Raw genomic sequence first — 22,724 nt, 5'->3', positions numbered from 1 at the left:
ATGCCACAAGCCGAAATTAGTATGTATTATTGATGAAACTATGTGATCGTAAGCCTCAATACGTGGAAGTATAGAACCCAAAAATACAAAGCCAAAAAGAAAAAGTGACCCTCAAAGACACAAATCTCTCAAACTCTTTTGGTCGCTATACAAAAATACATATTAATTTTTATTTTTTCTAAATTTCTTTCAAATTCCCACAAAAAAAGAGAGTAAAGATTGGTATATTTTAGGTTTTTATGTCAACCCAATGATTTCATTTTTTTTACAAAAGAGACCATTTAGTTTTAAAAATGAATTCAAACCAATCCAAAAGTGGAAGAAAGAAGCAAATCCCAACTGCTAAAGTCATCAACATCCCACAAGCTCATCATATTGTTCTCTATAATGTTGTCCACACCTTCATTATTACTACTGTTACCATAATCGGACCACTCAAAATCTGCTGGAAACTGCAAATCTTTCAAGAAACTTGAATCATTAGAAGAATTCGAAGACGTGGAAGTGGATGAAGACATTGTTGAGTTGCTGCAGATAAGCTCTAAAGACTCTGGATCCATCAGAGGAACATCTTCAAGACCATAATCAAGATTCATTGCCATGAACTGATCATCATCTTGAGGCTCTTCAAGTGTTAACATGTTCTTGGTGTTGCTTGGTTCCTCCAGAGTCTTCTTGACTGGTTCTTGTAAAGGAACTTGAACTTTCTGTAGCTTCTTTACGGGTTCTTCGTCTTCTTGTTCGACGATAGAGAGTGGTTTATGCGTGAGAGGGTCAATCCCCATTTTTCTTAACTTCTTCTTGATGTGAGTGTTCCAATGATTCTTGATTTCGTTGTCTGTTCGTCCTGGTAAATGAGAAGCTATCTTTGACCACCTTCACATACAATAAACGAAACCTCAGAAACAGAGCAATATAGAAACTTGAAGGTCAAGTAAGAGAAAGAAAAAAGAAACGTAAAGCTCAAGTAAGAGAAAAGTTTGTTAACCTATTGCCGAGTTGGGAATGGAGATCAATGACCATCTTCTCTTCGTAATCAGAGAGAAGACCTCTCTTAAGGTCTGGTCTAAGATAGTTCGTCCAACGAAGTCTACAACTCTTACCACACCTAAGAAGACCAGCAAGCTTAGGAACAGCTCTCCAACAACATTGTCCATTGGTAAGGATGAAGTTCATGAGCTTCCTGTCTTCTTCTGCAGTCCATGGTCCTTTCTTCAACCCTACTTTATCACAGCATGGTTGTCTCCCCATCTCTCTCTCTCTATGGTTTCTATGACTCTATTTGGATTCTTGAACAGAACTGACTTAATACGCTGCTGTGTTCTAGCTTTCTCTATCTCTCAGTCTATGTCTTTGCCCTGAGAGAGTTAATGTTATTGCAAGTTGAAGAGAGAGTTGGGTAAGCTTGACAACCACCTATATATATGCATACAAATATATGTATAAGGAGAGCAAATAGAATGCGAGGATAGAAAAGTTTGAGCACTAAAGATTTTATATTACAAAATTTTTTAAAAAAACAAAGGTTTTATAATTCAACCTTTTCATATCTGGTTCACACACAGGTGGTCCATTTTCGCTTTTTTTTTTTATTGGCGATTTTAAAATAAATATAAATCCATGGATATGATAATAAAGTTTCATTTCTATATTATTTTCTTGTTTATCTTATATTTAAATATGGTTTGTGTGTGTGTGTGTGTGTATTATGTGATTCAATACCTTATAATATATATATATACAACATTGTAGCCTCGTTTATAAATTGGGTTGCTTATAAAATCCATTTTGGTTCTCCAAAACACAATCTTGCTCATGGTGATGTAACATGTAAACGATACACAGAAGAAGATCCAAGGACATATTTATACAGGATTCTATTATATATGGTCAAATTGAATTGACTCAATTCACATAAATAAATAAAAATCATCCATAAATCAATTTTATTTTAAAATTATCGCGTTTTTTTCATTAATATTTGTTGTTTTTTCAACTTTCTTATGCGATTTTTGTTTTTAAAAAAACAGCATAAAAATTATCCTACATAAAATTACACGTTATTTTTTTTTATCCGAATTAAAATTAAATAATTATGATTCTAGATTTAACTATAAACTAAATGTAGTCGGATAACAAATTTTGCGAAACAGTAAACACGATTTTGATATATGGAGATAAGAATAATAATATTAGCAAGATTACAAACTTTTTCACATAATTTTACTTTTATTTATTATTATTCATAATCATTGATATATTAATCAAATTATTTTGTCAAAGTGGTGCATTATGTATAGTAGTTCTAAAAGTATAGCTCATGGCTGAGGTGTGGACAAAACGACACGTGGAATGAGTAGAGAGGAGTGGACGCAAAACGTTTTGGTCGGAAAGTGCCACCTCATCCACTTTTTTTTTTTTTTTCTTTGCTTAGTTTTAAAGTTTGATTCTCTCACTCTCGTGCGTCCTTTAAAATGTCCAAAACAACAAAACCAATAGAAAAAAAAGTATTTTTTTTTGTCGACTATTTATTTGTTTTCATCCAAAAAAACAAGAATAGATGATGGAATTATTATTTTTTATTATTAATCTATCACGCGGAAACATATGAATATTTTAAAAAAAATGATATTATAATTTTTTATTCTTTTATAATCAAATTTATTAATTTTTATAAGTCAATTCTATTATCTAAATGATTCGACTATGAACAAACATTTTCGATCAATTAACAACACTTAATTTTCTATGTCGATTTTGAACATTTTAAATATTGTTCAACTCTTGACGACACTTTTTTTTCTTTAAATATCTAGAATCAGAAATAACGATTTTAAATATATATCACTAGAAATCTTGTGTAAAATTGTCTCCGCTAATTTTGATAATTATTAATAAATCGTATTATCTAGAAATTAAATTAAAAACCTTATTGTATAAAAATATTAAATTAATCATTAGTCTAACTATTGGGATTAGAAAACTTCATCGTTGAAGTTAATTTTTTTTTTCTAACTGAAATATTATATTTTGAGTATTGAAAAATCGTTGTGAATCAGTAGCAAAACAATATAAAAAACATATGTACGCCAACAACAAATACGATAAACCCATAAGATGAGTGGGGTAGAAATATTAGGATCACAAAAAATTATTCAAAGGATATCAAATGAAAAATTGGTAAAATATTATTGTTTTTAATGAAATTTTATATATTTAAACAAACTAATATCTTCAGATTTTGGATAATCTGATTAAAAAAAAAAAACATAATTATTTTGGATGGATGTTAAAGTTATCATAGGAATGGTCCTTGGTGACACCAATATGACGACGACTCAACGCTCACGTTAATAGCTAATATCTGATTGTATTATGAATCATTACCAAAAAAATAAAAATTCCTATATATAGTTACAAGTAAAAAAATTATAAAACATAGTTCTTCATGATCTTTGTTCTCACAGCAACAGGAATAGTAACGTTATGAACTCCATCGGTCCAACACAAGCTACCAAAGAAAAAATCAGTGTTCACTCTATGACTCGTTTTAACTCTAACGTTAAACGTCATCTTAGTATTCTTGGAAGCGAACACTAGAGTCTTGGGGTTCACATCAAACTCTATACCAAAAGGACTCTCAACCAAAGGTTTGTATACCGAACCAGCGGCTCCAACATTTGTCACGGTTCTAGTCACAGTGACCTCTTCAAAGATACTTGGGATTATGATGGAAGGCATGTTGGTATCAAGCATAGATGGCAAAGGCGAAGGGCATTTGTAAGTTTTACCAATTAGTTTGGAGATGGACTCATCATCGTATTCCGCGGAACAAAGGTAATGAACATAGTCATTGATCCCCATGTCGAAGACGAGGCCCGGGTCAGCTACTTTCTCAGGGTTGATCAGGCCACCTCCATAGTCAAATGGGTCAGCAAGTTTACGCGTTGCTCCTTCAGAAAATATTGGCTCTCCTGATGGATCAGTCCTCCATGCTTCATTTCAACAAAGAAAGATATACATGTTTAGTATCTTTCATGTTTTTTTAAAACATCTATTTGCAAAGGTTGTTCAATCCGAACCTGTTGTGACAAGAGCGGATCGGATTGCAGCTGGAGACCAATCAGGGTGTATTTTTCTAAGTAATCCAACTACTCCGGACACAATAGGAGTCGCCATTGATGTTCCCGACTTTAACTTATACACACCACTTACAGCTGAAAGAACATTGACACCCGGGGCTGCTATGTCTGGCTGCATTATCATAAGATAGATAGTCCCAAACTTCATCAACACTTGGATCAATGTGTCTGGAAAGAAAAAAAAAATATATCACTAAACATACCTTAAGAATTGCTGGTGAAACTGAATTAGGTCCTCTACAAGAGAAATGAGCCACTCTTGAGGCAACAGGCCGGCCAATGATTGTCTTGGCAGGGCTTATTTTTACAAAAGGCTTTCTGAAGAATCATAATGTTTCTCATGTGTTAGAAAAAAGAAAAAAAAACAAGAAAGGGAATGATAATTAGAGAAAAAAAAAACTTGGTTAAAGATTATTACTCTGTGGTTTGGATATAGTATAAGATGTCAGTTCCGAATTCGTAATCTACCACGGCGCAAGGAACATTCACGCCAGCGCAAACCGCGGAATTAAGTACAGATTGTGCAAAGATTATACCAGCAACTCCAGCTTCAAGTATGCTATTTACCCTTCTTCTCTCGACAGCGTTTGGTGTAAACGCAAGGACGATTAAATCTTTAGGTTGATCATCGTTGAACATTTCCATTGATAATGAAAGTTCTTTAAATCCAACTTCAGGAAATGTGTTTAAACCTTCACCCTATAACAGTCAGAGAGAACAATGAAATCACAATCTTGATTTATTATAGAAACAAAACAATAAAAAATAGAATCAAAAGGTTGGAACATACCAGAATAGTTAGATTATTTCCAAGAGTGATGGGTACTGGGAAAGAACGGTCCAAGGTTGTTGCGGCGACGGTAATAATCCATGGAGCAACATTATCAATGGTTTGAGCGTCAGGTCCTTCGTTTCCAGCAGCAGCAACAACGGGAATGCCTTTCATTACGGCTTGGAATGAACCGAATCCAATGTCATCGACATCGACATCGAAACTGGCAGGGGCATCAGTACCAATGGAAAGGGATATAACATCAACTCCGTCGCGTATGCTGTGGTCAATTGCTTTGACTGTATCGGCTGTAAAGCATCCAAGATCTTTCCAACATGTCTTGTACACAGCTATACGTGCATGAGGAGCCGCGCCTCTAGCGGTTCCTACAGCTAGTCCTTTATGGCTTGCATTAGCAACAAATGAACCAGCAGCAATTGCAGCGACATGTGTCCCATGGCCGATAATATCTCTCGGGGACTTGGACTCTGAAGCGAAATCATATCCCTCATTGTCAGCAAGAAGAGCTGCAGTGAAGAACTCAGCTCCTATGATTTTTTTGTTACAATGTTTTTTGGGGTCAAATCCATCTGCAGACACACATTTCCCCTTCCAACGCTTTGGGATCGGTCCTAAACCTGTGTCATTGAATGACTTTGACTCTGGCCATATCCCTGAGTCCATCACCCCAATAATAACTTCACTTCCCATCTTGGTATCATGTAGAAGACCTTTTGGAGTAGTAGGAGAAAGTCCTAAGTAATCGAATGTCCTCGTCGTTTTCAACCTCATTACTCGATTTGGCGAAATACTAAGAACCTCGGGATGCACTGATACAAAACATATATATTAGACTGTGATTTCACACATAGTTCCTTTTGAGTTTATAAAAATGAAGTACCTGAAAGGTTCTTTGCTTGAGAGGCGGTAAGTTTTGCCGCAAAGCCAGAAAAACCATACTTGTAACTATAAACTATAGAATCATTGGCAGTTTCTTTGCTAATGTCACAAAACATAAAAAAGAAGAAAATGAGCATACACTCATAAGTATTCTCAAAAAGCATTGACAACATTGTAACATTTGTACCTTCCAAGAAGTGATTCAAGAATTCGGTAATGCGATTTAGTAACCAGCTCAGGGGTATCATGTTGCTTTGCTCCCAAGTGTACAATATGAACCTAGAATTATCGAAACAAACAAAAGAAAATATAACTTCATATACCACTTAGTAGCTTCAATATATACTCAAAAAATGAAAAGAAAAAGAAGAAGAAAACATTACATACCTTGGTCTTGCCATTGAGTTGCACCGCGGAGATGAACACTCCGTTTAGGATCAAGACAAGGCTGATGACTAGAGAACTTGTATCTACAATCAGAAAAGATTTGCCCATTCTGGTTTAGAGGGTGTAGGTAATAACAATCTTTGCCCTCAAGAATGGTTTTCTTATTGCATTACAAGTTTGCTTGAGACATGTCTTTTGTTTTGTCTCATATATAAGAAACCTTGAAACTACACAACTAATCAACCGGATTCTAAAAATATACATGCCCATGTTACCAAATACAGTTAACAAACAAACAACAATACCAATTAAAAAAGAATATATTGAAATATCATATAGGTTATTTAACTTATTATATGCTTAATTTGGGATTTTTATTTTGGTAATCCATCAAATTAGTTTGCCAGGGGGATTAACAGTTAAGAACAAAATCTATTTCATTACCTCACAAACCTTTCTTACATCTTAATCCTGACTTGTTATGTGTCTCTTTAATTAGTCATCAGAGGATGTTTCTTGCTTCATTTGCCCATCTTCTATAATGGAATGATCTGGTTTGAGCAATGAGACTTCTTGAGATTTGGTGTTGTTGTCCTATTAGAACTCATAATGTGTTCTATAAATAGATATTGAAAAACAAAATGTAAACAAAAGAATGCGCTTAAAAAGAATCTCCAAAGCAAGGATGATAGATAAACTCTTAACAATCTAACTTTAATGTGTAAACAATAGATAAGGTTTCAGATTTGTATCATAACAACATATATATCAAGTGATCGAATCTAAACCCTAAAGGATTAAACCTGAATATTATTTAAGAGTTAGGGTTTGTTTTTAATACCTTTTCCCAAGAACACTATGAAGAAGCGATGATGACTCATTGGATTCATTGGTTGTGTAAATTAAATTTTGGGCTCTGGCCTCGTTTTCTAGGTGAGAGGAACCAAACTGGCATATGTTACACAATTTCATAAGCTAATTATTATTATTTATTTTTACGATTTTGGCACCAATTTCTTACGTAATTTCGAAGCTAAATCTCAATTCTACAATATTTTCTCAATTTTGAAACAAAATCGTGGTTTGTAGAGAGACTCAATCGTTGTTTTAGTAAAGAATTATTAGATTATCTAGACACTAAACTTTGTTATACTATTCGTACGGAACTAAAAAAACGTCGATTTAACTATCCTAAAACGTATTTTTCCTTTTTTGACAAAGATATTTTGAGTATGTTTTTGACAATTTGATATTTTGTGTATTTACTATTTAGACATAATGTTTACATATCACATTTTACATTTTCTTATAATATAAAATATTTCTACCTTTTTTTATTTAATGCTTTAGGAGAAGTTTTTTTTGTTGTAAAATAGATGATGCTTTCGATTTACTGCAAAATTTATTAGTTTTTATTGGTTGTTACTATATATATTCTGTAAATTGTTGTATTATATTGGTTCAATTATGTTTAAATATATAACTAAAAAATGTTTTTAGTTTAAAAATAAACAAAAATAATTATGCAAATACCTTAAACATCAAATGTACTATTGAAAAAAAGGAATGGAGTATATGTTTACCTTATAACCTCTAGAATTCGATTTCACATTTTACACGTAGACTCATAATGTGACATATAACACAATTATATATGTTTGTTGGTTAATTTTAATTTTAATTTTCTTTTACCAACAACATGCATGCAAATTTAAATGTGGATGATAACATAATAACACAATAAAGACAAAAAAATCCCAAATCATTAAATTAAATATCTATCGTTTTATTGAATAATCATAAGTTATAACAAACATATAGGTCGGTAACGTTCAATTACTCCTAAGATTCTACGTTTTTTTTTAAAAATTAAGTTTTGTAAACCTTCAAAAATTTATAAACCTAAATGTAACCTCAATATGTTAACCAGAAAAAATACCCCGGTTTAATTATTCTTAACATGGGTTTTTGAATCTTTTGACAGATAATGAAAAGTTTTAAGTTCTTAACTCGTTTTAATTCTACACCAATTAAATAAAAAAGGAAACAAATCCGTTTCCGTTCTAAACCATAAACCAGACTTACCCCAAAATTTACAAATTTAGCTTCGTTACATTCTAAAAAAAAAACTCCCAACGTTAGTAACCAAATCTTTCAATTTAAATAACGAGATGACTTGAACATAATCTTCATTATGCTTCTGGGATGCAATCAGAGAGGACATTGTTGAGGTAGTTCTAGAAAATAAACAACAATTCTATAATCTTGGAAGATTCTTCTAAGAAAAAAAGAATCTGCCTCAGCAAACAACTCCTTAAAATCCCAAACATGGGGTTGTTGTCTTCTTTGATTGTGTCTAATAATTACAAGCATTTTGTAGTTTTGTTCATAGGTTTAGTCTTAATCTTCAATATAGCCTTAATTACTTCTGCTAATGAGGAAAGCCAGGTATGTTTATCAAAGAAAAATTTGCTAATAACTTTTTCGCTATTTTACGCGATTTTTAATTCTTTTTCGATTATGATTTATATATATAGATTTACACTGTGCATTTGGGTATGAGGCAACATGATGATCCTGATCTTGTAACTGAATCACATCATGATATTCTCGGACCACTTCTTGGAAGGTATGTAATGAATGATAAGCATTGGTATATGTTTTACAATGTTGTTAGAAAAATATTGGTTTACAAATTTATATGTTTTGATTGATAACGCAGCAAAGAAGCCTCTCGTGAGTCTATGATTTATAGTTACAGACATGGTTTCTCAGGCTTTGCAGCGAAACTCACATCATCTCAAGCTAGGGAACTTTCAGGTACATTGTGAAACGTTTCTCTTGAGAAGACTTGTTTAACAAGAATTAGGTCAAACTCAAAACAAAAGAAGCTAATACTGAACTTGTATTTTGGATTTGTAATAGCGCATCCGCATGTTGTTCACGTAACAAGAAGTAGGAATATGAAATTGAAAACAACAAGGGTTAATGATTACTTGGGACTTACTCCAACCGCTCCGACCGGTCTCATGCATGAGACTGATATGGGAAGTGAAGCAATCGTAGGAATTGTGGACTCAGGAGTATGGCCAGATTCACCTTCATTTAGTGATAACGGTCTTGGACCGATCCCGAGGCGTTGGAAGGGACGATGTGTCTCAGGAGAAGGATTCAACGCATCGAGCTGTAATAGGAAGTTGATTGGAGCTAATTACTACTCAAACGGTATCACGCAAAAGTACAATGGAAAGCCTAACAAAGGCGAGGTCATGTCCCCTCTAGACAAAGTCGGCCACGGAACGCATTGTGCAACGACAGCCGCGGGTTCTTTTGTCCAAGACGTGAGCTTCCACGGTCTAGCTAAAGGAACCGCGAGAGGCAGTGCCCCAAAAGCCCGTATAGCGTCTTACAAAGTGTGTTGGAACAATGAGGAGTGTTTCACACCTGATATTGTAAAGGCCATGGATCACGCTATACGCGATGGTGTGGATGTACTATCGCTCTCGCTCGGAGCCACAGTACCGCTTGATTTCGAGGTTGATAGGAGTGATTTTGCGATTGCTGCATTCCATGCCGTTATGAAAGGTATTCCAGTAGTATGCGCGGGAGGAAACGATGGTCCTCAAACTCAAACTATCTCTAACGTTGCTCCGTGGATCATCACCGTCGCGGCTACAACCATGGATAGAGAAGTCTTCACGCCCATCACTCTTGGAAACAATATAACCTTATTGGTATGTATTCAGTTGCTTGTATCTCAAGTCACAAGAAAATGTGAGCGTTCATTAAACTCTTCTTTTTGTGGTATCTCCTTTTTTAGGGTCAAGAAGGTGTATACCTTGGAAAAGAAGTTGGATTCACTGAAATTCTTTTCCACGACGACCTGACAAAAGAAGATTTTCAAGCTGGTAGAGCTAAAGGAAAAATCTTGTTTTACTTCCAACCAGGGAAAGCTCAAGAAGATTATGCGGTTTTCGCGGAATCAAAAGGCGCGGTTGGCGTCATTATTGCGACGCATCCATCAGATAATATCGAAATTGGGAGTACGGATATCGCTTCTGCCTATGTAGACTTCGAACTTGGGATGGATATACTATTGTACATCCAAACAACCAAACAGCCAATAGCTAAGATCAGTCCAACCAAGACGTTCGTTGGCCGACCTTCAGCTACTAAGGTTGCAAAATTTTCGTCTAGAGGTCCCAATTCAATATCTCCTGCCATTCTCAAGGTGAAGTATTAACTCATTTTTACTATTTATTCTCTTACACTCGAATTGTCTCACAAGTTACTAAACCTACCCTTTTTTTTTTTAAGTACAGCCGGATATAGCAGCACCAGGTTCAGGTATACTCTCAGCTGTTCCATCAAAGACAGGATACGAATTCATGTCAGGAACATCTATGGCTGCACCTATCATTTCCGGAATCGTCGCACTTCTTAGACAAAAACGCCCTGACTGGTCTCCTGCCGCAATCCGATCCGCGCTCGTTACAACGGGTAAAACATACATATATATATACTAATTATTCAGACAAAAATATTTGTTTCTTGATCCCCAAGAAACACCCGCGTAATAACTTAATAACCATTTCAGCATTGCAAACCGACCCATCGGGAGAGCCTATTGCAGCCGAGGGTTCACCACGCAAACTCGCTGACCCATTTGACTACGGAGGCGGACTCGTGAACCCCGGGAAAGTAGCGGATCCCGGACTTGTCTACGACATGGGCCACAATGAATATGTTCATTACTTGTGCTCTGCAGGCTACGATGATATATCCATCTCAAAACTACTTGGAAAAAATAACACTTGCCCTTCTCCAATGCCATCAATGCTTGATGTAAACTTGCCATCCATCACAATCCCATATCTCAGTCAAGAGATCACTATCACTAGAACCGTGACTAATGTTGGACCGGCTGGCTCAGTTTACAAAGCTATGATCCAAGCGCCTCAAGGTATTAACCTTCAGGTTAGTCCCGAGACTCTTGACTTCAGTTCCAACACCAACAAGATTACATTCACGGTCAAAGTCTCAACGACTCATAGATCAAATACTGATTACCACTTTGGGAGCTTGACTTGGATTGACAATGGAGGTCACAATGTAAGAATCCCTATTTCTGTGAGAACAAGAGTTTTGCACTACAAGTTCTAACAATATTAGTAACGTTCTAGTATAATATTGTTATTGAACCAATGTGTATTATAATTTTGTTTTCTATCAGAGAGGCAACGTAAATGTGATAAGAAGCCCTTTTTTTTTATCACTATGTTTCCAAATTGGTTCTCTTATCTTAATGTAAGAAAATATAATATAAAATTATAATTGGGCCTAGATTCAAGAATGTGAAACTTGCTATAAGCTCCATGTTCGATTCTATTGTGTGAAAACTTTTGGACCACTTGGTCACTAAGGTTCTAGATTGGGTGGATTTGTGGGAAACTTTTAATCAATGGCTCACCTCCAAATTAGCAAAAATCCTTTGGTGAAATCCGAATATTTGATGCTAAATCTTGGAAATAATTTACAAATGTAAAAAATGAGAAATGAAGAGAGAATAGAATACTTGAAACTAAGATGTAACATGTGAAGGAGAAAAAAAAAAGTGAAATAACATCAACCGTCCAATAAGCCTATACTAAGAATAGGGCAAGATTCATTGTTTTATCTTTTCTCTCTGTCCACCAAAATCACATAAAATGACTCAATGCTAGCTAACTTTGGTGCATATTCGTAGTTAAAGTGGGTTTAAATCTTTGTGAGATAAAAACAAGACGTTAAAGTAGATTCTGACTAGTTTCTTGATCGATTGAGTCGCAGAGAACCAATAAAAAACCAATGATATATATTAGTTAAAAGTGGATTAAAAAAAAAAAGACTACTATAGTCTAATACATGGAACCTATCTAATATTGGTACATGTTCAAAGTTACTAAAAAATGTGACATTCGATATGTGAAATAGTTTGACTGTGTAATATAAATTCTAAACAAATTGATTTCACTAGAGGTTGTACAAACTGATTATGAAAATAGTCAGTATGATTATTTGACCAAAAAAAGAAGAAAATTGTCAAAACAAAATTATAAACTTTTTAATTTGGGACGAAAAACATGAATTTTCGAAATCTCATTTATGTCTTAATTTTTGTAACCTTATAATTAAATGGACTAATTTCGTTAATTTGGCCATTTAAGATACACTGTTAAATTTCTGTTAACAAAACATTCTCGGGAATATTTTTTCCGCTAAAATGACGTCGTCTTTATTAGAATATATATTAATTAATTCTCTATTATTTTATTTGAGCCATATAAATTAAACACTTTCTTCTAAACTTTTCTACTATATACAAACATATTATCCAAAAATAAAAACATTTTTCACTAGATATTTTCCAATCTTACCACTTTAAAGACCATGTCACTCACATGTAAATGTGATTCGCATCGGATTCTACCAAAGCAAAACGATTGGTTTTGTCACTATACCAAATCAATCGTATAAGTATTATATATTCTTATAGTCTTATACATGTTACTTTTTATATTTAGTATCATTACCTTTGGTTGTATCCTAGATATGAATCATATGCATAAAAACAAGAAACCATTTGTTCTTATTATAATAATGTTTACAAATTAAGTAATACGGTAGCTCTCAAAATTACTCTATTAATAGATTGAAAATGTTATTACAACCATCGGTTGTTGTATGCGGAGATCCAACACGATTTGACTACTTCATATATATATATCTAGACTAGAGTTTATATTATGTTTTTGGATTGTTATATTCAGAACTGAGTCTGAAACTTAAACTCGATTTCATTTTAAAACTGCACGCATTCATAATCATATAACCTTGTACGTAACGAGTTGCGTAATCATATGTTGTTGTATATTATATAAACACTGAAATGGAAGTAACTTGGATTTAGCAATAGTTTAAAACTTTATAATAACGAATTACCTATTTTTATCAACATATATATGTGATTGGACTTGGATGCATGTTCATGAATCGTTGTCAAACTTATTAAATTTCTATTATTACTATTTTTTTTTGGAAAGCTAACAACGACTTTGTCAAATAATGACACTAATGCATTATGTAAGAATCTTATTGAAAATTACATTATGGAAGAAAATAGATGTATTTGTCTTTATGGTTTTTTTTTTGTCAACGAATATATTAATAATCCAAACTGAATAATTTTGTCATTACAGTTTTTATACTGTGTTCGTTTTTAAAAATAAAAAATAAAATAAATATCCATACACTCAGACACAAAAACAAAACAGGTTATATGATCGTGTTCCATTCGCTATTTAAATCCGTAACTTCTAGATTTTTGTTAGAATTCTTTAGAATATCAACAATTTGAACTCTAGTATAACAATATATTATTAGAATTGGCTATTTCTACTAGATTTAAATTATTGATTCATCTTGATTCTTCTCTGGTTTCGAATTTATATTCAATGTAAGGTTAACAAAAAAACTTAACTTAATCAAAGTCTTAAGATTAAGACTCTTTTTTTAGTGATATTTATTTATTTTTATTTATATTTAATTATGGTATGATATTTAAGATAAGAGTGGTAAACTCATTTGTTATAAACTTATCGGATAATCCGAAAATATACCATAAAACATGTAGATGATTAAAGATATATGAATCCTACCTACAAGAAAAGAATTGAGTAACATCGATCACTCGGTTTTAAACCAATCAAACAAAGCTATCCATCACACAAGTGATAAGATTGGCCATTTTAGCAATCTTCGACCAAACCATGTGAGGCTATACGTTTTTGGTAGGGCTATTTACTCTTCTATGGTGGGGCTATTAATTCAGAAATTGGTACCATTTTTAATATAAGCTTCAAAAACGAATATGACAATTACGAGTCATCTCTCCGGTGTCCCTTCTCCGCATTTCTCACTTTAGAATTTAAGTTTTGTTACGACGTCTAATTTTTTCATAAACTTCTAATAAAAATGTATTAATCTTTGGCTTAAACATATATAAATGATGATATGTAGGTTGCGTGATTCTAGACCGATAACCTCGTTTTCAGCTATATTAATGAAAATTAGTTGAGTTAAACAAAAATTGAATAAGTTTGTATAAGTGATTAGAAAATGTAGCTATACCAGTGAAGTTAAGGCCAAGATTAAAGTCTTAACCTCTATGTTTAATTAGAGTGACAATGGCTTAAGTCTTCTCCAAAAGGCAAAGTTGACTAACGTTTGTCCCTTAATCTCCTGCTTGCGTATGTAAGAGGAGACCAATCATAGATATTTAACTACACTACTTAGATCTATGAAGTATTATAAAATTTAATTTGTTATGTAGAACCATAATAAATGGCTCGTTTGATAAATTGTCGGCTTTGAATATTTACTCCATATACATTTAACAAAAAAATATATATAGTTGTATACAATATTGTATTTATATATTGGAAAATTTGCAGGCGTCATAGATGAGGGGACTCGATCGCGAGAGGACATGAAGTATTATGTGAGGTCCATGGAAGCACCTAGATATGTAGATTTGACTTTAGAAATTATTCTAAGTTAGTTGAGATTCAGATTCTAATTCAGTTATTGGAGCAATATTTCATTTATATAATGTGCCGCAAATTATGTACTAATTCAACAATGTGATTAGTCAGCTTAGGGACTTAATTACATCATTGTACAACAAAAATCAGCAACTTTTAATTAACTGATTGATGATATGTAAATTTCATTAAAAGAATTAAGACCCTAATTAAAATGTCTCTATAAATCATAAATCACGATATTATATTATCTAAGATTAAACTAAAGAAACCATAATCACTATAAAAAAAAACATGGATAACCCTCAAATAGTAACCCTAACCATTCTTATCAAAAACATCTGGTATTCATGCATGCATAGATCAATTAGCAACACCAACATAATCACAGAAAACAAAACATATATACATAAACCACACATAATAACCTTCTTAAATGTTAAAACCAAAGCTTAATTAAGATCCAAGTCTCAAAACCATATAGCAAATATATCCAAAATAAACATCCCATGGAAAGTACAGATCCATAGATGGGAAGCCATTTAGCTCTAAGGGGTGGTTCCCTAAGAAGTTTTCCGGACGTGGCGGTCCCTTATGATTCCCATCTGCATCATCTATCTAGTGTCTCTTCAGTATACACATTTCAAATTCCGACAATCATTTTTAATGAAATCAGTGCTCAAAAAAATGTCGATAAGTTTATAAATATCTATATATATTGTTTTATAACGTATGAGGCATACTTGACGTTAAAAAAAATTGAGAGTATAGGCCAAAATCAATGTGTTTTGAGAAGCTAGCATTTTACAGCTTTGATTATTAATCATCATATTATATTTATAGTAAATATATATCTTTTCAATTGGTCCCCACTACACCCCTTAAACGATACTTTTAGTTCATCTTTTTTTGTACCTCATTCTCATCACACAAAAATTTACATAAATTTGCGGGTGCAAATGTTAAAATTACCCTACTATATTACATGTATTCAAAATTTTATAGTTTTGTTTATGATTTAATACTATATAGATAACTGGATAATTAACTAAAACCACGATCTCAGTTGAATCCAGTTAGGTACTCATTATCAAAAAAAATTACAAGAGAAAAACCGGCAATGCACCGAAGATGAAACCGGGTAGACCTGTTTTTGCGAAACCCTAAAAGCCATAATATGGTTTGCTCTCATTGCTACTTTCTTAATTGTAAGTCCATATTTTTGCTCTTAGTATAGTAACAATTGGTATATCTTTTTGGTCGATCAAGAGTTTAAGAAGCAATTGTATTAATAATTACTATAGATGTAACAATATATATTTCAAAGTTTGAACTAATTGAACTAATAGGAGTATCTTGCTAAGTTCAAACTGAACTAAGTGTATAAAATTTTTTCAAATAATAGATGTAACAATATACATATTGTGAACAAGATCTTTGTCTACTTATAAATAGTTAAATAATTTCATCATACGCATATCAGAAACTTGAGCTAGAGAACAACCGCACTAACTTATCATTGATGATGACATGTTACTACTACTAATACTCATTGTTCTGTTTATGTTCTATCAGCATTGGAACTTAGTTCAAAATATACAAAAATCCACAACAAGTTATATTATTCGATCTAGATTTGTATAAAGACCTCTTTAACAAACACTAGTCCATAAAAGGTTACCACATTTCAACTTTTAACCAAAAAAAGAACAAAGGTATTTGGTTGGTAATGTGTAAAGGTCTAAGTTATACGTACGATCAGAAATCAAAGCATCTACTTTTTGGTTTTTTTAAATTCGTTCTCGAAAGAAATCAATAGGATTGAGAGTCACATGCATTTTTGAATAATATTAAGAATTGCTTTGTTCAAAAAGTCTCATTGGGAAAAGTTTGGAGCTCACTTTAAATTATATAATTATTATATATATATATTTTTCGAAAAAGAGGCATACAATAAACATGTAACTAAACTTGATTAATTTAATCACCAAAACATACTTATAGTGTTTTTTGTAATATCTTTTTATGTGTTTGTGGTTACAAATGTGTTAATTAACATTGCGTAGTTAAAATGGTCTTTGTAGAATTGTAGTTGTTTGTGGTTACAAATCAATTTGATTGATATCGTTTTCATTCTTTGTCGAGTTCTCCTAGAGTTATCGTTTTCATTACAAATATGATGTCTTTAACACATTAAATTACAAATATGATGTGTCAAATAACATTTTTATTTAAGTATATACTATATTATTATCATTTACATAATTACGTATAATTCTACATAAATTTTACCCTAGAGAAAACTTACATATAATATAACATTCTGGAAGCTTGAATTACATATAATTCCTTAAACAAAAATTTCTTAATTTTCTATTCAAAAATCTGTTTTTTTTTTAGCTTTATATAATTTCTTTTTTGGTTAAATATCTTTAAATACGATTATGTAAGTATCTAGATATTTTAGAAATTTATATATTTGCGTAAATGTCATTATTTGAATTTAGATTCCGGTAACCAGTTGAGTTGGACATACCTATCATTTTTATGAAACGTGCATGCTAATCCAAATACTGAGATATCCCAAAAATTCATAAAACTGAGATATCCAAAAATTCCAAGAAATTATCTCAGCTCTTCACACAAAACTTAAAAGGTATTAATACCAAATTCTTTTGAAACATTTTTTTTTTCATTTTCCTTTTAATTTCTTACAAGATTTCCTACGACAAAGTTTTTTGTAGGATTTTAGTTAAAAATTTCTACAATTGTCTCACTTCCGTTTTTGTAGTAATCTTTCTATCGATTTCCTACGATATCTGTTTTTTTGTAAAAATTTGGTAGGATTATTTCTTACCAAAAATTTTAGTAGGAAAAATCGTAAAAAAACATGTAGTGATATTGTAATAAAAGCTGAGCTATATTTTTAATACAAATTCCTAATATCACATATTCAACACGTAAAATAACAACTAATACTATATAGTATATATATCTTCAACAAACAACAGCTCAGGAAAAAAAAAAAAAAAAAATATCGAATCTCTTTTGTCCCACTTCAAAATTTGTAATGTTGATTTTATAATAATTTTTTTTTTGTAGAATCGGCCACAAAAAAAGCAAAATAAAATTAAAAAAAAAAAAGTGTGTAAGGATGAGTCATGCATGATTGGGTAAGGCTCACAGCTTAAGGCTCTTGCTCGTGGATTGGCCTTGTAGGGACGATACGTCCTGAGGCCGTACATTCATCTTCCCACAACTTGTCTTTTAACCGGTTTAGCCAGTTCGATTGAGACAACTTATGCATATGATGTTTTTTGCTTTTATATATCAAAAAAATAAAATAAAAATCTTTCGTAATCAAACCCATTGATGATGATGATAAATTGGTGTTTTTCGATTTTAATTGAAGCATCATAATGACGTTCTTTTCTTCATGTCTATCCATTTCTTTTTGAGTAAATAGATCAATTACATTCTTCATAATATTATGTATGTTACAAAAATCTGTCACATTAGATTCCGGTAACAAATTTTTTTGTTATATGGTCTTTTGATTTATATATCGTTTCAATGGTAATAGTAGTTTGAGTAGACAAATCCGTTAACACTTTCATCATTTTTTGTGGATAATAAACTACCGCAAACCAAATTTATTTGTATGTAAAAATAGTCTTTAATTTTTTGCAAGTTTTTCCGTTTGAAAAAAATTGTTGCATAAAAAATAGAAATTTGAAACGTTAAATAAAAAACGATCTAACCAATATACGGATTTATCGACCGCAACCATTCAAACCATCTTTTACTTTTGGAAAATGATAAATTTGTAAAACGTCAATTGGTAAAGTAAAAAAAACACCAACCCATACGAACGAAAAATTCAACACCTACATAAATTATCTACCTACCGAAACTTTTTTATTTATAACCCAATAATAATAAAGTCAACAATCAATTTAATGCTATATTATAAACTCTAATTAATTATAAAGTAAAACTATTTCAATTTTATACGCCGAGTTTCCATTGGTAAAAAAAAAAAACTTTATAATACTGTATTTCACATTATATAATAAAGTTTGAAAAAAAACAGAGTATCCTCACGTCACCTTCTATCTCTGTATACCTTCATTGCACTATAAGTAGTACCACAACCACGAACTCCAAAAACATCATCTCATAACCCAAAACACACACAAATCTCAAGATTTGCTTATCTCTCTCATTAACCTTCTTGCTCCCTTTTCACAACCATGAGTCTTCTTGCAGATCTTGTTAACCTTGACCTCTCAGACAACACTGAGAAAATCATCGCTGAATACATATGGTTCGTCTTCTACCTTCTTCCTCTAGCTTTTTAACCCATTTGGGTCTCTCTGAATCTTCTTGTTCTTACCAGAGAACAAGACCATGAGTTTTAAAAGTCAATCTTTCCCATTGGTCTCTAATTTGGTTTTTTCTTGAAACAGGGTTGGTGGTTCTGGTATGGACATGAGAAGCAAAGCCAGGGTAACTTTTAATTAATCTTTCTTTGATAAATTAGTAACTTTCTTGTAAAGATTTGATTAGATTTGAATTACTAAGTCTCTGGTTTGTTGAATTACACAGACTCTCTCTGGACCTGTGACTGATCCATCAAAGCTTCCGAAATGGAACTATGATGGTTCAAGCACTGGTCAAGCTCCTGGCCAAGACAGTGAAGTCATCTTATAGTAAGTAAAGCCCTTTTCAAGATTTTCTTGAAATTACTCTTTCTACTTCAAATCTTTTCGATTTTTTTCTTAATAATTGGTTTCTTTTGTGTTTCTTAGCCCTCAAGCAATTTTCAAGGATCCTTTCCGTAGAGGCAACAACATTCTTGTGAGTTTGTTTAAACTTTGGTCTTTTCTTGTATATGTTCTGTTTTTTTAGGTATACAAGATTTTTAAAACCTTGTTTTGTAACGTTTTGATTAGGTTATGTGTGATGCTTACACTCCTGCGGGCGAACCAATCCCTACGAACAAGCGACACGCTGCAGCTGAGATCTTTAACAACCCTGATGTTGTAGCTGAAGTGCCATGGTTTAATCCAAATTCCTCTGTTTTTTTCGGTTTCTTGATGGTTCTTGAATACTGATTTTTCTCTATGAATTTAGGTATGGAATCGAACAAGAATACACTTTGTTGCAGAAGGATGTGAACTGGCCTCTTGGATGGCCTATTGGTGGCTACCCTGGCCCTCAGGTACATTCCGTTTCCTCGGTTTTTTCTTCGTTTCTCGTCTTCGATTTTTCTCTGTTCTCGGTGTCTGAATCTTCTCTTGCAGGGACCATACTACTGTAGTATTGGAGCTGACAAATCTTTTGGGAGAGATATCGTTGATGCTCACTACAAGGCTTGTTTGTATGCTGGAATTAACATCAGTGGTATCAATGGAGAAGTCATGCCTGGTCAGGTAATCATAACAAAGTTATAAAAAACCACTTATGACTTAAAAGTTTCAATATTTTTGCTTAACCAAATTGTTTTTGTTGAGACAGTGGGAGTTCCAAGTCGGCCCATCGGTTGGTATCTCAGCTTCTGATGAAATTTGGATCGCTCGTTACATTTTGGAGGTACAGTCTCAAACCATTCACTTTGAATTCTAATGAAATGTAAACTTAAAACACAATTTTTGATGGTTTTAAAAACAGAGGATCACAGAGATTGCTGGTGTGGTTGTATCTTTTGACCCGAAACCGATCCCGGGTGACTGGAATGGAGCTGGTGCTCACACCAATTACAGGTAAAAAGATTCATGAAATCTTATAACTTGTTAACCTTTTACAATGTTTTTGAAGAAATATGAAAAATGGTGAATGGTTTTTTTTTCAGTACTAAATCGATGAGGGAAGAAGGAGGATACGAGGTGATCAAGAAGGCGATCGAGAAGCTCGGATTGAGACACAAGGAGCACATTGCTGCTTACGGTGAAGGAAACGAGCGCCGTCTTACTGGACACCATGAAACTGCTGACATTAACACTTTCCTTTGGGTAAAAGATATTTACAACATTACTCTATTTGTAAAGATTTTATCTTTGTACTGATATCTTTGTGTTTGGATATGTTTTAAAGGGTGTTGCAAACCGTGGAGCATCGATCCGAGTAGGACGCGATACCGAGAAAGAAGGGAAAGGATACTTTGAAGATAGAAGGCCATCTTCAAACATGGATCCTTACGTTGTTACTTCCATGATTGCTGAAACCACACTTCTCTGGAACCCTTGAAGACCGAGATCCAAAAAAGTCTTGAAACATTGCTTCTTCTAATTTGGTTTCTTGAAAGTTCCAAGATTGTCTTTTTCCTACAGCTTATCTTATTTACCGGCTAGTTGCAACTGCCGGGGTTTGTGATTTGGGTTTTGGGTTATGTGGTTAAGACTTAAGAGCAAGTCTCTTTGCTATGTTTGTCTGACCTTTTTTAAGTATTTGTACTAATAATACGATCTCACAAAAGGCCTCTTCATGTATCAATGCTAGAGACTAAAAGATCTCAGTTATTAACAGTCCAATATATATATATAAGATACAATTTCGTTAAGGCTCTTTTCACGGCCCTTGAGCCAAATATGTCTGGCTTTGGCTGGTCTATTGGCTAATGATCTTTTATTTTCATGATGTAACATCAATGCTGGTCTTGTCTGGTGCGTTTTTGTCTATATGATCCGCAAGATCATTGCATACTCATCATTGACTATTTGAACCACAATGTCATCACTAGACTCAAGCCTAGGTAGGCTGAGTCGGTGTTGTTGTTGTTACCATATGACTATCTCCAAGGACACTTTACTTCCTTAGATGGTACCAATCATTAGCAGTAAAGCTCTTTGTCTCTTTTTGTATGAAGCAAACATACAAAGTAACAAGCTTGGGTCCATAGCTCAGTGGTAGAGCAATTGACTGCAGATCAATAGGTCACCGGTTCGAACCCGGTTGGGCCCTGTTTCTTTTTATCTTTTACATTACAATTTTTTGTCATGGGCCGTGACTAATCCATCTAAGGCCTCTATTACCCTTAGTGAGAAATCTAATTCTCTCGTCACATGGATCAGCCCAATGTAGTGAACACGTTAAAACTTGTAATGGTTCTTATTTTCTTGCTTTTTGTTTTTTTTTAAAACCCAAATCATTTTGTATCTTAAACAAATTAGAGATATAGAAAAGAAAGGCATCACCACCACTGTGTGTGGTAATATAGAAATTGGAAAACGTATGCAACTTTCTACTTTCCTCACCAACCTAGGGATGTGAATGAGCAAACATCTTCATCTACAAAACCTTTTATAAAACTAGATTCATTTTAGTAATGATGCATGTCAATCCACTTTCCTTAATTGTAATTCTATACTTAATGTTATATTATTTATACTATTCATTCGAGAAATTCGCGGATCTTAGCCTTTATACTAGTCATTCAAAATCATCGATCAATTAAAATGACGCACAAAGAAGAACGCGCATCATTTTAATTGACTGATATTTAAAGTTTTTACGCATAACTTAAAAAAATACATAACTTTTTTTTAGTTTATCTATTAAAATATTATAAAATTGAAAATGTCATTTAAATTGAAGAAATAACTTTAAAACATCGATTACAGTGACACGGAAATAGTAAACACCAATACACCATTAACAATTACTAAGTCTAAAACCATTTTCAAAACTTGAGCACTTACAAAAATGTTCGAACTTAAGAAAAGAATAAAAACATTATTTTCCACAAACTAACAAAAACCTATTCCGTTACGGAACCATCATATATGTTATTGAAATTGAATTGATTACGAAAACTATTGGATGGACAAGAAAAACTCTTAAACTGACACAACAACAAAATCCAAATCATCCCCACTAATCCACTATAAAGCCAAATTGACTTTAAAAGAATATAATCTAATCATTACAAAGACCAAAAAG

General features: G+C 32.8%; 4 protein-coding genes and 1 non-coding gene across 6 annotated transcripts; 3 read left to right on the top strand and 2 right to left on the bottom strand.

The window, feature by feature from the left end:
- Window positions 1-265: 265 nt before the first annotated feature.
- Window positions 266-1,418, bottom strand: LOC17896039 (transcription factor MYB20). The gene is made up of 2 exons (XM_006302600.2): window positions 989-1,418; window positions 266-876 (listed from the first exon to the last, which is right to left on the bottom strand). Exons 1-2 carry the CDS (start codon window positions 1,249-1,251, stop codon window positions 300-302), a joined length of 840 nt encoding a protein of 279 aa, XP_006302662.1. The 5' UTR covers window positions 1,252-1,418; the 3' UTR covers window positions 266-299.
- Window positions 1,419-3,429: 2,011 nt separating this feature from the next.
- Window positions 3,430-6,309, bottom strand: LOC17895015 (subtilisin-like protease SBT3.17). The gene is made up of 8 exons (XM_006301416.2): window positions 6,202-6,309; window positions 6,002-6,093; window positions 5,816-5,913; window positions 4,933-5,744; window positions 4,561-4,841; window positions 4,346-4,460; window positions 4,083-4,254; window positions 3,430-3,995 (listed from the first exon to the last, which is right to left on the bottom strand). Exons 1-8 carry the CDS (start codon window positions 6,307-6,309, stop codon window positions 3,430-3,432), a joined length of 2,244 nt encoding a protein of 747 aa, XP_006301478.2.
- Window positions 6,310-8,409: 2,100 nt separating this feature from the next.
- On the top strand, window positions 8,410-11,457 carry LOC17895055 (subtilisin-like protease SBT3.16). The gene is made up of 7 exons (XM_006301463.2): window positions 8,410-8,649; window positions 8,739-8,830; window positions 8,924-9,021; window positions 9,127-9,935; window positions 10,022-10,432; window positions 10,524-10,701; window positions 10,799-11,457. Exons 1-7 carry the CDS (start codon window positions 8,530-8,532, stop codon window positions 11,362-11,364), a joined length of 2,274 nt encoding a protein of 757 aa, XP_006301525.1. The 5' UTR covers window positions 8,410-8,529; the 3' UTR covers window positions 11,365-11,457.
- A 7,488-nt stretch (window positions 11,458-18,945) lies between these two features.
- Window positions 18,946-21,345, top strand: LOC17894226 (glutamine synthetase cytosolic isozyme 1-2). 2 transcript variants are annotated; one of them, XM_006300461.2, is made up of 11 exons: window positions 18,949-19,110; window positions 19,253-19,292; window positions 19,392-19,495; window positions 19,595-19,643; window positions 19,739-19,845; window positions 19,920-20,007; window positions 20,090-20,218; window positions 20,304-20,378; window positions 20,457-20,548; window positions 20,638-20,797; window positions 20,880-21,345. In XM_006300461.2, the coding sequence occupies exons 1-11, from the start codon at window positions 19,037-19,039 to the stop codon at window positions 21,030-21,032; spliced, it is 1,071 nt and encodes a 356-aa protein (XP_006300523.1). In that variant the 5' UTR covers window positions 18,949-19,036; the 3' UTR covers window positions 21,033-21,345. The 2 variants fall into 2 exon arrangements, with proteins under 2 accessions (XP_023643363.1, XP_006300523.1); XM_023787595.1 differs by lacking the exon at window positions 20,638-20,797 and having other exon boundaries at window positions 18,946-19,110; window positions 20,928-21,345.
- Window positions 21,346-21,674: 329 nt separating this feature from the next.
- On the top strand, window positions 21,675-21,746 carry TRNAC-GCA. The gene has a single exon. It is a non-coding gene; the product is annotated as a tRNA-Cys (tRNA).
- Window positions 21,747-22,724: the final 978 nt, after the last annotated feature.

The sequence above is a fragment of the Capsella rubella genome, unplaced genomic scaffold (assembly GCF_000375325.1).
Source record: "Capsella rubella cultivar Monte Gargano unplaced genomic scaffold, Caprub1_0 scaffold_2, whole genome shotgun sequence".
Lineage (NCBI taxonomy): Eukaryota > Viridiplantae > Streptophyta > Magnoliopsida > Brassicales > Brassicaceae > Capsella > Capsella rubella.
The sequence above is the reverse complement of the archived record's forward strand: the minus strand, read 5'-3'. Positions and strand labels throughout refer to the sequence as shown.